Source organism: Ammospiza nelsoni, chromosome 17, assembly GCF_027579445.1.
Source record: "Ammospiza nelsoni isolate bAmmNel1 chromosome 17, bAmmNel1.pri, whole genome shotgun sequence".
Classification (NCBI taxonomy): domain Eukaryota; kingdom Metazoa; phylum Chordata; class Aves; order Passeriformes; family Passerellidae; genus Ammospiza; species Ammospiza nelsoni.
Genome location: NC_080649.1, coordinates 3314120 through 3327744, shown reverse-complemented (window position 1 = coordinate 3327744; position 13625 = coordinate 3314120). Strand labels below are relative to the sequence as shown.

The 13625-nt window shown below is 54.1% G+C and overlaps 1 protein-coding gene across 4 annotated transcripts in view; it reads right to left on the bottom strand.

The window, feature by feature from the left end:
* The window catches only part of TNRC18 (trinucleotide repeat containing 18), a 55446-nt gene extending 42050 nt beyond the window's left edge, over nt 1-13396 (bottom strand). For all 4 annotated transcript variants that reach the window (XM_059484449.1, XM_059484451.1, XM_059484453.1 and 1 more), the window contains exons 1-2: nt 13181-13396; nt 11417-11816 (exon numbers count right to left, since the gene is read on the bottom strand). In XM_059484449.1, the coding sequence (XP_059340432.1) occupies nt 11417-11618 (202 nt within the window). In that variant the 5' untranslated portion in view covers nt 11619-11816; nt 13181-13396. The remainder of the gene's footprint in view (nt 1-11416; nt 11817-13180) is intronic.
* Nucleotides 13397-13625: the final 229 nt, after the last annotated feature.

Here is a 13625-nt window from a genome sequence, read left to right as displayed (position 1 = left end):
AACACAATCACCTCTTCCCCAGTCCGGCCCGCAGAGCCTCACAGGCAGCCAACTGGGACAACAGTCCACGCCACAAACAGCTGGATAAACGCTTACGTCCCCCCCGGCAGGCAGGGAGGAAGGGAGGAAAGCAGGGAAGGTCCAAGCACAGTGAGTTCCTTCCCACCACCAGCAGGACAGACACCACACAGCTGCCTGTGCTTACCACCATCGGTGCATCCCTCATCCTCTCCCTGCAGAAGCAGCAGATTCCCAGGGAAGACTTTCCAGCCTCCCCCTGCAGCAGCACACACCTCCCCATCTCTGCCCCGTGCAGCCCGGTGAGGCACAGCCTCAGCTATTCCTCATGCACACATTTATGGCTGCAAACAGCTGCGAGGCGGAGTGCTGACAGTGTAAATCTTTGCCACCTCCTCCCCTGCCTGCTGGGGCAGCTCCAGTGACACCCGAGGCACCGGAGACGCTTTGACTCCGTGCCATGCACGAGACACCAGCGATACGAACCCCTGAACATGCCGGGCTGAAACCAAAGCTCAAGGATCAGATGTGCCTGGAACTCCAGAGGTGGCTGGTCCCTATCCCTGTCCCTATCCCTGTCCCAGCAGGCACAAGCTGATGTCACAACCCACCACTCTCCGCGCCAAAAACCGCCCCAAAAGCCATATTTACACCCCATGCCACGGGACTGGCAGTAGCTTCAAAGCCCTAATTTACAGCCTCAATTCTTTGCATCCCCTGAAAGCCTTCGATCCCATCCCCGGGATCCAGAACAGCCAGGGCAATTTAACTCCCCATTTAATCTTCTAAGGGCCCTGGTGTGCTCGGAGACAGCATCCTCCAGTGGGGGGTCCGCACTCCCAGACTCCGCTGGCTTGAACAGCGCCGCGCCGCTTTCCTTCAGCTGCAAAAATCACTACCTTAAAAGCCAAGGCGAAATCTCCCTCCAGCTCAGCACGGCTCTCTCTATTGTTTCTTTTAATTTTATTTTATTCCACGTGGGAATCTGTGTCCAGGCTGCTTTATTTTTAAGTGGCTCTTGCTCAATATTTACTATTGCTCGCAGCTGCGTCAGCGCAGGAACGCTGCGCGCCCGCGCCAGCTTTCCGACCAGTCCTCCCGCAGCCATTCCCCCCGTGCCCGTGCCATGCCATGATTTTCACCCTCGTGGTGAATCACCAGCCCCCCACAGCCACAGGACACTGAAGGGCAGGGTGTCAGCACAGGGCAGGAGAGGGTTTCCTGCTTCCATGGAAATAAATAACATCAGGACGAGCTCTGCCGCTCACCTCCTCACCCAGGAGCTGGAACAGCCCCAAGAGCCTGGAGATGGCAGAGGAGGAGAAAATGGGAAGTGGCTCAAGGGACTGATTCTGCCCCAGTGTCCTGGAGACTTAGTTTCCACCACGCAACCAACTAAAGGCAATCCAAGGTATGACAATGCCTCAGGGAAAGGACACCAACAGGACACTCTGAAGATCCCCCAAAAGGTCACCCACCAGCTCCCCATTAGCAGCATCTCCATGGGGACAGCAAGAAGCCACCCAGGTGGGGACACAAATCACTCTGGCAAAGTGAAGGTGGCCTTTCCTTGAAGGTGGTCAAGATGGAAACCATCCCAGTGGGATTCTTGGCACGATGTGCAGCCAGTCCACTCAGCCTCAAACACGGGGTCTGGGAAGCAGCGATCTGGTCCCACGCTAATCCTGACACCCAAACCAGTGTCAACAATCCTGGGTCACTGCCAGCTGCTACAGAAGCTTCTCCCACATGCCCCCAGCCTGAAATCCCCCACCACGTCGGATGTCTCTCCTTTTCCACTGGCATAATTAAACCTGACTACCCAACAGGGGCCCACCAAAACCTCCAGGCTCTCACCACACAACCACACAGCTCGCCTTAAACAGCAAGGAGTGACACCATGGAGTCTTCAGCAGCACATTTACTAAAATGCTGTATGGAAATTGAAAAAATAATAATTTTAACTCTCAAACTGATTAGCAGAATCTTCAGGAATGCAGAACCTGGCTGCTAGATTGCAGCCTTGCCTTTCTCCTGATTTTTTAGGACAGCATGAAAATGCCTTTGCTCTGGTTCATCCTTCATCATGTTGAAGATTCTTTACCCACTGGTGTCCAGCAAGACTGCCTCTGCTCCTTGCACTGGATGCACACTTTTAGTACAGGTGCTCCCCCTCCTTCCTAAGCACAGAAATTTAACCCACTCCATTTTTAAAATCTTATTTTTTTTAAAATCACCCAAACTCAGTGCAGAAGATGATACAAACAAGACAGCCCCCCCCTCCCAAGCCCTGCCCGTATATTTAACCAGGCACCACCCACGCACTGTCCGTGCCTTCATTAGAAAAGAGCTCGTTACCTTCCCTGCCAGAGCCAGGAGAGCTTCAGGAGCTCGGTGGGGGAGGTTATTGTGGGATGGCACCAGTGCTGGTCCCCACATCACCTGCACTGAGTGCCTGCCAGCAGCAATTAAATCAGCCTTCAAAGAGAGATCCCAGCTTTCCCAGCACCATTAGCCATGCCCTGGAGGGAACACGGTCTATTTTCAGCCACAATGACTTAAGATCAGGTCACTAGCAGGTTAAATGGGACTGTGCAGCATCATCTCCCTGCCCTCCCATTGAGAAATTAAACTCTGCTGTGTGATGGGCAGCACCAGCCCTGGACACACACCAGGTGCCCACGGAAAGGTAAATGCCACCTGCCTGCTCCTCTCCTCTGCTCTCCATCACTGGCCATGGATACCCACTGGCCTGGCTGCCTTACCTCTGCATGGGGTGATGAGAGGGGGTTCACAGCAGGATCACCCCTGGGTTCCTCCCTGCCTGTCCTCCTGTCCAGCACAGCGACAGCTCACAGGCAGAATGGTCCCACCACACCCAAGGTCAGGAGCGCTGGAAGGAGCCTCAGCACCCCTCATCCCGCAAACCCAGGCCTGCACAGTGCCAGACCAGTGCTGCCCATCTCACCCCTTCCTCCCCATGGTCCTCCCCAAGCTGGGGACTGCCCCAGGCCACCAGTTCCACCAGGGTTTCACCACAGCCACCAGAGAGGTGGCATCTCCCCGCAGCAGCTCCATCTGCTCCGCCGGTGGATCCAGCACCGAAACCCAACCAGCCACCCCACCACGAACATCTGGCGGGGAGGTGGCAGCTGGATGTGGGTTTGTTTTGCCTTCCAGGCTCCTGCCAGGCGCAGTCAGCACGAGCGGGGATGACTCAAAGCCCGGGAGACGCAGCCTCCGCCGCTGCTTATTTTAAACCCTCCCGTCTGCAAAGCGGCTGCTGCGGCTCGGCACCTCTCGGGGTGCTTGGCAAAGGGGGTGGCACTGCAAGGCAAAACTGAGGCACGGCCCCACGAGCAGAGCTGGGCACCACCACATCACCACTGCCTGTGTGCTCAGCAGTCACTGAGCCCAACACTGGGGGCCAGCAGCAAAAGGGGATCAGCTCTGAGAAACAGCCCAGGGTGCAGCAAGGACATTGCCGATGACCCAAACGAATCCGTCAGCTCTGGCTTCATGATTCCCCTTGGATACAGCATAGCCAGGACACAGTGAGTGCAAGGTGAAGCTGGATGGTCCCAGATCAGCATGTGCTGCTCTGTGTGCCACAGGAGTGAATGCATTCCTCTCCCAAAGCCCAGCACTTACTTAAACAGCATCTGCAGGGACTGAAACCACCCTGGGAAAAATTCAGTGATGGGCTGCAGGTATTTGGGGGTGGAAGAAAGGGATCCACACACAGATCACAATCTCATAACAATCTTTTCCTTAAGAAACCAGGCTCAAAATCTCAGCCAAGTCTCTCCTATTGACCCCACACTCAGATTTTTTCCTTCCAGATGCTGCTGCCCTTCCCACACTTTCTTGAACATCAGTCCATGCCACCTTTTCTGCATCAAAAAAACACTGAACCATGAAGCAAAGGTGTATCTGTGGCCAGCAAATGCCCAGGACCCCACACCTCCCCACTGCTGATAATGGGAGATAAATGCATGGGTAAATATTATGGCAGTGTGGTTTAATTCCTGATGAATTATGCAAATCCGTATTCAAATTGAAGAGAAGCCCTTGGGCTCTTGACAAATTGCCAAGCTGGCCCTGATGACACCAGGCAGGGACGGCCAGCCCTACATCAGGTGAGGCACCACATAGGTGCCCTATAAATGTATGTACACACACATGTATCTGCAACTAGGGAGACCAAGGAGTACCAGCAAAAATGGTTCAAGAGTGACTTTTGCACTTCTCCCTCCTCCCACCTGTGTTTAGTGTGTCCAAAGAAGGCCACCAAGCTTTTGTGTCCTCCACAAGATGAAAGCAGCTTGGGATGATGGTGAGATTCAAGCAGGACATAGATAAAATCCACCACGTCCAGGGGACAGGAGGGGAAAGCCTGAAACACTTGTGCCAATATGACTGTCAGCCTTGAAGCCGAGGAAAGGAAGATGTGTCCACAAAATAGTCACAGAGAGGGCTCATCTGATGAAAGCAGGAATTTCCGATCCCACACAAACTCCGAACATCCATTAAAAGTAGCAGAAGAATTACTGCTTTGTGTCACTAATCTCATTAGGGAGAAAGCCCTGCTGCAGCGCCGGGATTGCAGAGGGAAGCCCCGGCACACTCCGGGAGCCTGGCACGGCGTGCCCTGCCCATCCGAGCGGAGCCGAGCTCCACGGCACCCGCCAAGGTGCCTGCACCTTCCTCACTCACCCGCCCGGATCTCTCCTCACTGGAGCCCTGTCTGCTCGGCTTGTGTGTGACACGGCGTGTGGGATGTCCCCACGCCCAGCAGACCAGGACACAAACACCGGGATGACACACAGCGCCGGCCGATAACACGGGAGCTGCTTCATCCACAGCAGCACACAGCCCAATCCTTCCTCCCCAGCACAACGGCCACCGCCGTTAATATTTTAAATATTTTTTTAATTAACAGCAATTAAAAATGTGTTAAAAGCATATTCAAGTCACAGGGATTTCTGCTGAGAAGGGATGGGGGCATGAAGGGAATTAGGGGCAATACATCCAACTACCAAACATAAAAAGAGCTCTTTGCTGGCAGGGATGCGTCAGGATAAGATGGATGGAGGCAGAAGAAGGAGCAACCTTGCAGAAGTTGCCGGGGATACAGCTCCAGAAAGACAGAGCTGAGTGCCTTAAAATTTCTGTTATTCCTCTAAAAAGACATAATCCCTCCTGAATATTGCTCCTTCCCTTGCTCCAAGCCCACCATGTTTGGCTTGCCTGCCTGCATCCAGCTCCCTCAAAATGGCTCTTTGGCCACTGCTACGCCGGCAATAAAATTTATTCCCAAGGTCACTTCAATCCTTTTGCCACTATTTCAATCTGGCTGGATTTAAACAAAACCCAGCCTCAGACACACTGAGCCCCCCCCCTCTCTGCCCCTCCTTTCTGCCCATCACTTCCCTGATTTAGCGCTGCCAAACTCTCAACTACCTTTCGCTTCCCATAACCGTCAGCAGCAACAGCTGGAGAGGAAAACGGGAGCATATTGTGCACCCAGCAGCTGATCCTGGCGGCGTGGGGAGCGAGCCCAACTGTCACTGCTGCACCGGGGGCTCCTGCCACGCGTCCCCAGCCAGCGCCCACCGCGGGGACCGAGCCAAAGGGGCTGGGTGGTCGCCGTCCCCCGCTGTTTAAGAGCTGGGGAGAAGGGAACAATAAGCAAAGCAAACAAACAGCAGAGAGGGATGGTTGGTGGGTGAGTGGTGATGCCCACAGACATCCAGCTGTGGTGTCCCGGAGAGAAGCCAGCCTGAAATGCGGGGATGGGAGGATATATGGGGAGAAGGAAACTGCCAAATCCTGGTGGTGAGGGTGAGGCAGCCACACTGCAGCAGTCCCCTCCCAAAGTTTGGTTTTCAAAGAGCATCCCAAGCTGGAAAAGCCAGCGAGAGGCTGTGCAGCTGGACACAGCACTGCTCCCTCGCCCCAGCTCCAATGGGCAGGGAGCTCAGGGCTGCCCTTGGCTCCTCCATCCTGCCTGCATTTTCAGGTTGTTCAGGGCGCTCCGTTTCAGCAGCGAGGCTGAACAAAGCCCTCCCTTGTCCTCAGCACCTCGAGCAGGCGATGCTGGATCACGTTACCTAACCCAGACCAACATCTCCTCGTCCCGGCACGGCAGCTTTCGTGTCAGCACATGCTGGGCTGGCCCCGATTCCCTGCACCACCTCCTGCCTGGAGCTTTAACTGGACCAGTTTAGTGCACGGTGAAAACACACGGGGCCTTGTTTGGACTCGTCGGGCGCTAACCCCAGCTCGGGGAGGTGATCCGACACCCTCGCGCCGGTCGCAGCCGCGGCCGAACCGCAAGGCGCTCACCTGGACGGCTGCCATCATGACGTTAATTCCCATTAACAATGTTCATTTCCATATTCATCAGAAGATGGTGAAATGACGAGATGGGGGGTTATTTACTATATAATTATAAACTAATTTCAGCTTTACTCTAGGTTATCCTAGGAAGGAGATCTAAAATTTCCCTTACGAAAGCCCGGCTCTGCTAACCGCGTCTGCAGCGAGATTAATTCCCAGCGATTTCCATTTCTCCAACAGCTGTTCTGCTGGGAAAGAGCAGGAGCTTGTCCCCAACACCAGGGACCTGCCCAGTGGCCCATGCCACCCCCGGCTAGGATTTCTAGCGCCGGCTCTTCCTCCAGATCAGATTTTCTCTGGCACACCATCAGACAGGGACGGGACCCGTGGTTTTCCAACCCTACCAAGGAGACTCTGTACTGGCAAAGGCTCTGTACTCTGCAAGGCTCGCTCCAACTGGGAGAAAGGCTGCTAGAAACCACACCAATAAATGACACCTTCACCAGCCTTGTGTTACCAGAGGCAAGGACAGACTCCTGCGCATTCACCTGGGAAGGTGTTGGAAATCCTCACACTGCAGAGGATCCCGCAGGACCTTGCTCCCAGCAAGTTTACATCACCACACTGGCCCTTGGGCTCTTGTCCACATTCCAAGCCCAACATCCCTACCAGCTACAACTGCTTGGGATGGGCACTTCAACGAAGCATTCCTTCCCACTGCCCCTGAAGGATGGAAATGCAACCCCACAGCCCACCAAAACCTTGGGAAAAATCACCGGGACATTAGAGAAACACAGCAGCTCAGGGTGGGAAGCTCCCAAAAATGCACAAATCCACCACCATTTCAGCCCAGCCACTGCTCCTGCCTTCCTCACAGCCTACGAGTTGGCCGCCAGCCCGGGGGAGCTGCAGGGACATCACTCCATGGCCGGGCACTTCCTCCACCCCCGGGGATGCCGGCTGTGAAGAGCGGAGTGTGACGGGACCCAGCACAACATCACTGCCCAGCACCACCTGCCTGAGCCCTGCCGGGACAGGCACACTCCCTGCTCTGCCTGAAAACACGTCTCAAAAAGCATCTCGTTTCACCAGGGCCCCAAGGGAGGGGAGGCATCCTCGCAGGCAGGTCTCCGGGCTGGCCGCATTCCTCCCGTGTTACACCGAGCCCCTGCCCCAAGGAGCCCCCTGCACCACCCCTCGGGCAGGCAGGGAGGGGGAAGCACGATTTCAAGGGCCATTAAACACCGATGGTATTTTCCTTGCAGCATCAAAACAGGACCAAAAAGAGCTGTGCCAAACCGGAGGCAAAATCCCACTGCGGGTCTGGGAGACATCGTGCTCCGAGAAACACGGAGAAGCAGGGCACGGATCACTCCAGTGCCCAATCCACGTTATCCCAGTCCCTCTATCAGCAAAGCAAGTTTAGCATGGATGCAGCATGATGAGTGAATTGTGCTTCCACTGGCATTGCCGACAGCAAGGCCTCCTGCAAAATCTGTGGGCTCAGCAGAAGCACCATTTTGCCATTATAAGGACGGCTACAGTGGGATTTTGCTGGCACAGCAGCGCTGTCCTGGGGGATGGAAGGGCATTTTTATTTCTTTTCCTATTCTCCTACCTGGCCCAGCTGTCTGGAAAACTTCTCCCCGGGCACAGCAGGCTTGGAAGCAAGGACAGTCTCCAATCTGCCTTAAATCCCTGCATTTGAATGCACTTGCTAATGTGAAGTAGGAAAGCAGGGAAACCAAAATCTCTTCGCTCTGTCTGCCCGCTTTCCGTCCAGCCACCGCTTTGGAGCTGGATTTAGTCAGCCCTGCCCATAGTGGTGTGCCCCCTTGCCCGAGCACTAAAAAGTGCTTCTGAAGCATCTTTTAATGGAAGAGGCTGAGCATCCTTTTATACAAACACAGATCTGTTCCTGCAGCCCCCTCACCCAAGAAAGGATACCTCAGCACAGAGCAAAAAGCACATTTTTATTAATTACTATTAATATTATTTTAAACTCTGAGAGGTTTTTTTGGCTATGGGTGATCCTTGCTCACACACAGCCCCGCTGCTGTGCTGCCTGGCAGGGACGCGGTCCCAGAGCAGCCCTTCGCAATCGCGTCCGAGGGAGCCTTTTCCACCTTCCCCAAAACACAGAGCCTGCCAAGAACAACACGCTCCTCCGGGATGGAGCTGAGACCCGGACCCACAGACAGCGGCATAGGGAAGGAACAAAACGATAAACCTCCATATTTTGAGCTGCTGCAGAGCAGAGCGAGCCCTTGCTTTAATGGACTCGGCTGCCTCATTCCATCAATTGCAGCCTTTTTTTTAAGCCTTCCAGCAAGCTCCAGGCATGAAATTCCTTTGCAAACATTCCCTTTCCTCCGCTATCCTTCCACAAAGCACCCCCTGCCCTCCTCAGGGATGGGGAGATGGCGATGCCCAAGAGCACAGGGGGGACAGCGAACGGCATCCCCGGCTCAGCTCCCGCCTTGGCCTCCAGCTCACTCCTCCCTCCTTGCGCTTCCAACAAAGGGGCTTCTGTCCCCGTGTCCCCCCCGCCCGCAGGGAGCAGAAATCCCCACCATGGAGCAGGAATCCCCCTGAGAGGAGCCGAGGGTGCGGGGGTCGCTGGACACAGCCCAGGCGGCGGCGCTTGGGCGCTGGGGCAGAGCCCGGCTGCGGGAGCGAGCAGAAGGTACGGGAAAAACAAGGAGTCGGTGCCGGCCATAACTGGATTCTCAAATATGGCCAATCGTGCTATTTTTACAGGGGCGTATTTATTTTCGGAGGACGCTGGGACGGATTCAAGAGTCTCTTTCTTCAGCCCGGCGGTATTTAAGGATCGGTTTGAACTGGCTCTATTTAAAGGCTTCGCCTCCTGCCCACTTTTCTTAACCCCTTGCACAAGCCTTTGCGTTCCACCCCTCCTAAAAACAAAACAAACCCCCAAAAAAACACAACAACAACAACAAAAAAAAAAAAAAAAAAAGCACCAAAACCACACACCAACAGCACCGCGAACGCAAACCTACAAAGGGCGCCTCGGTAGCAGGAAGCAATCATCATTTCAGGCGATATTGTTAAAGCCGTAAAAAAACAACAACAAAAAAAATATCCCTGCCTATCCCGCTGCTGTGGTTTAATGGGAGTTTCAGCTGTTAATTGTACAGATCTTTTTAATGGAGTTTAGCCTGACTGGGAATTGCCGTGACAAAGCCGAGCTTTGCGAGGATCATGCCGGGGAGTGGACGGGGAGACCACTAAGGTGCAGGGACACGGGATTTCAAACAATTCCCAGAAAAATGAAAATAAAAATAATTTTAAAAATAAAATAAGAACGCAGTAAGAAAGAATTGGAGGTATCATACACCCCACTCCCTCTGTGAGGAGACCCAAATCTGAGGATTTCTCCCAGTGTGATAAAAAGCTCCCAGACCGCATCACGGAGCTTGGTCAGCTTGGAGAGACCAGAGCTCTGTGCCTCCCTCCTGACCTGCCTGAACTTCGGAGAAGGAAACTTTGGGAGGAGAAATAAAACTTAAAAAAAAAAAAAAAAGAAAAAATTACCCAATAAAAAATAAGAATAATTTAAAAATACCAAGAATCCAATCTCGGTTTGGCTTGAGATTGTCCAGATGAATTTTTGCAAAGACCAAATTCTGCTGCATTAGGAGGTGGAGGAGAGGGGGAAAAAATAACCAGGGAGAAAAAAAAAAGGAGGGGGAAAAAAAAAAGACAAAAGGTACGGAAAAAATAAGGTGTTTGCCCATGTGCTTGGCTTCACAGCCCCATTCGCTTTACACCTCTCCTCTTAGCACCTGGGAAATTGGCACTGCCACCTAGTCTAAAACTAATAAATCTTTTTCCCTCGATTCAGGCTGCTTCCTTCTCTGCAGATGTTGGCAATCAGGTTTGCAAATTTCAAAGTCATTCATCCCGGGCGGCTGGGAGAAAAGCAGGTTTATTATTGCAAAACCTGTCACCCTCCCAACGCCTAAAGTAAACTCCGAGTCACCTCTCCACGCCCAGGGGAAAGAAAGCGGAAAAAAAATAAAAATTAAAATAGAGCCAGGGAGGGAAATCAAACGGTCAGAAATCCCTTGTGCCCTCCTACAGGACCGTGGGCAGGAGAGTGCGGCAGCGTCCTCCTCCCAGCAGTGCCGGACTCCGCGATCCGCTGGGAAAGGGAGCTCGGAAATAGGGAAAAAAAATCAAAAGCCTCCAAAAGACAAAAGTAATTTAAACAAATAAATAAAAAGCTGATTGGGCGGGGGGGGGGAATAAACTGCGTATATTTCAGCGTCTACTCTTCTATTTTCATTTTTTTTAAATGGATATGCAGCCGTGGGGCTGCCCGAGGATGAAATGCGTCGAGAAGGGGGAAAAAATTCAAGGAGGGAGTAGTCACTGTACATGGCATGGAAGCTTTGTTGGCGGGTTTAAAAAATAAGAATTGCGGAGAAAAAGAAAAGAAAAAAAAAAATCAAAACTAGCGGTGCCGGCAGCGCTGCCCGGAGGCAGCGGAACCTCAGCGGGGCTCGGGCTGTACCGGGCAAGAAATCACCAAAAGAGCCCCATTTTACCCCTTTTTCCCAGCCCAGGGATGGTTTTTTTGGCTGTCCGGGAAGCGCAGCACCGGGCAGCGCAGCCCCGTTCCCTCCGCAACCCGATCTGCGCCTCTCCCAGCTTTCCCGAAAATCGGATTTATTCCCCGGATTTATTCCGCAGCCGCCGCGGCGGGGATTTTCCTCAGTGCCAACAAAACCGTACGCTGCAAGGGGGGACTTCTATCAGCGCGATTTTTCCCCCATTCCCTTATTTTTCCACCATCACCCTATTTGTTTTCGTACTTCTTCCCCATTCCCCTATTTTTTTTACGCCAAATCAAAACCACGCGAGGCAGAAAAGACTTGGGAAAACACGCAAAAAAGCTGCGAGCGCATAAATATATATAATTATCGCGACGATTTGTATTTTTTTGGTGGGGGGCAGGGGGTTAAACCCCGATCCCGGGTTCGCCACGGAGGGAAGGCAGGGAAGGCGCGGGGGTTCCGCGGAGCCTTACCCGGGTGGGAGTGGAGGCTGATGCCCGATGCGAGGAATTTTCCGGGCTGGAGGGCGGCGGGGAGCCCGGCAGCCATGGGCCCAGCGGCGGGGGCCAGGCGGCCGGTGGCTCCCAGGCGGTGGCTCTCCATGGCCAGCCCGGAGAGCAGCGGAGGGGGGCCGTGCACCGAGCGGGGGGGCCCGAAATCTCGGCCATCCATCATCCACTCGCCGGCTTCACGGAGTCTCCCGGATCGCTGTCGATGCCCGCCACCGCCTTCCCGCCCCCCCCCCCGCCCCCCACCCCCCCTTCTCCTCCTCCTCCTCCCCCAAAAAATCAGATGGTTTTCAAAAATAAGGCGTCCAAGCGTCCCATGGCGCGGTGCAGGGAGCCAGCCCCGGCGCGGCGGTCTCGGCGCTGCCTGCAAAGGAGAAAAAGAAGGGGGAGGTGCGGTGAGACGACATGCCCCGATACCCCCCTGCTCACAGCCACCCCCAAAAATACCCACCCCCCCCCCCCCCCAAACCCACCCGTACCTTCCCGGAGTGGAGGGTAGAGAACGGGAAAGAAGCGGGGAGGAAAAAACAAAAAAATCTAAGGAAAACTTGTGGCAAAAGGCAGGGACAAAAAAAAAAAAAAAACAAAAAAAAAAAAAAAAACACCCTAAGTATTTAAAAATAGTATTTAAAGAACTTAAACTTTTTTTCCGAAGAGTTACATTTGTCACGCCCGCAGCCCCGGCCGCGCCGGGCAGCGCCCGCCCGCAGCCCGGCTCCGGCGGGACCGAGCAGCGGGGACGCGGCACCGCACTTCGCCCCGGAAAGCAAACACACAAATCCCAGAATAACAACCACACAAAAAAAACCCCAAACCCACTCAAATATTTCTTCTATTTCTTTCTTTTTCCTCCTTTTTTTTCCCCAGTTCTTAAATTTTTTTTATTTTCCCCGCTTTTCTTAATTTCTCCCCCGCCGCGAGCTCCGGCGGCGGCATCTCTCCGGCAGCCCCGTTTCTCGCTTCTTTTGGAGCTCATTCCCACGGCTCCAAACCACCGACTGGGCTTGTTGTTTGGGCTGGGCTTTTTTATTTTTCCTTTTCGCAGCGCCGCTTTCACTCGGGAAAACAAAACCCGTATTATCATTTCCCGGCACAGCGAAAAAAAAACAAAAACCAAAAACCCCAACCCAACCATATATATAAAACTATCTATATTTGTACTCGCAGCCTGATGAAAGGCTCCACTCGCCGCCGTATTTTACACCGGGATAGCGAGAAGTAATAAACACAGAGGGGATAAAGTGGAGGTTCTCGCCTTCAAACCCTCTCCAAGCGCTACCGGAGCCCCGGGAGCCGCCGCCGCTCCGGCCCCGCCGCCCGTCCCGGCTCCCGGGCGGCTGCTCCAGCGCGGGGGAGGGAGGATTAAAAAAAAAAAACAAAAAAAAAAAAACAAAACAAGGAAGAAAAAGAAAGAGGGGAGAAATGCTAAAATTATACCCCCAAAAATCTCATTGCTTTGCTTCGTTGGGGCTTTTAAAAAATTATTTTCGAGTGGATTTTGAAATTAATTAAACCCTGCCTGCGTGGCTGCTCGGGGCGAGCCTCACCCCGGGGGCTGCGGGAGCGGCCGGATCCCGGCTGGAAAGTCATCAATAAAGGGGAAAACGGCTAAAGGGGGGCAAAAAGCGGGAGGGATGTGGCGGAAGAGGGGGGTTCGGGGGGGGGGGGGTGGAGGGAGACGGGACCGCCGCCCCGGGGTCGGGGTGCGGATCCGGGTGCGGGTCCTACCTCGGCGCGGTCAGGCCGCCTGGTCGCGGGGCATGGCGGCGGTGCGGGGCTGGGGCGGGGGGTGCCGTCTCGCCGCCCTGCCCGCCGCCCGGCTCCTCCGCTGCTCCGCTCCGCTCCTCAGGGGCAGCAGCGCGGGAGCGACGCGGTGGCGGCCGCGCCATGGAGCGGCGGGGCCCCGCCGAGCTGCAGCATCGCCTCCACACCCCCCCCTTCCCGGGCCGGCCCCGCGCGCGCGGCTCGGCGGCGCTTAAGGGAAGAGGAGGGAAAAAAAAAAAAAAAAAAAAAAAAAAGGAAAAAAAAAAAAAGAGAGAGAGGAATACAAAAAAAAAAAAATTAGGGAGGAAAAAAAATTATTTAAAAAAAAAAGGGGAGCGCGAGCGCGGGGCGGGAGGGAGGGAGGGAGGGAGGGAAAAAACGGGGGAATGGGGGAGGGAAAAACGGCGGC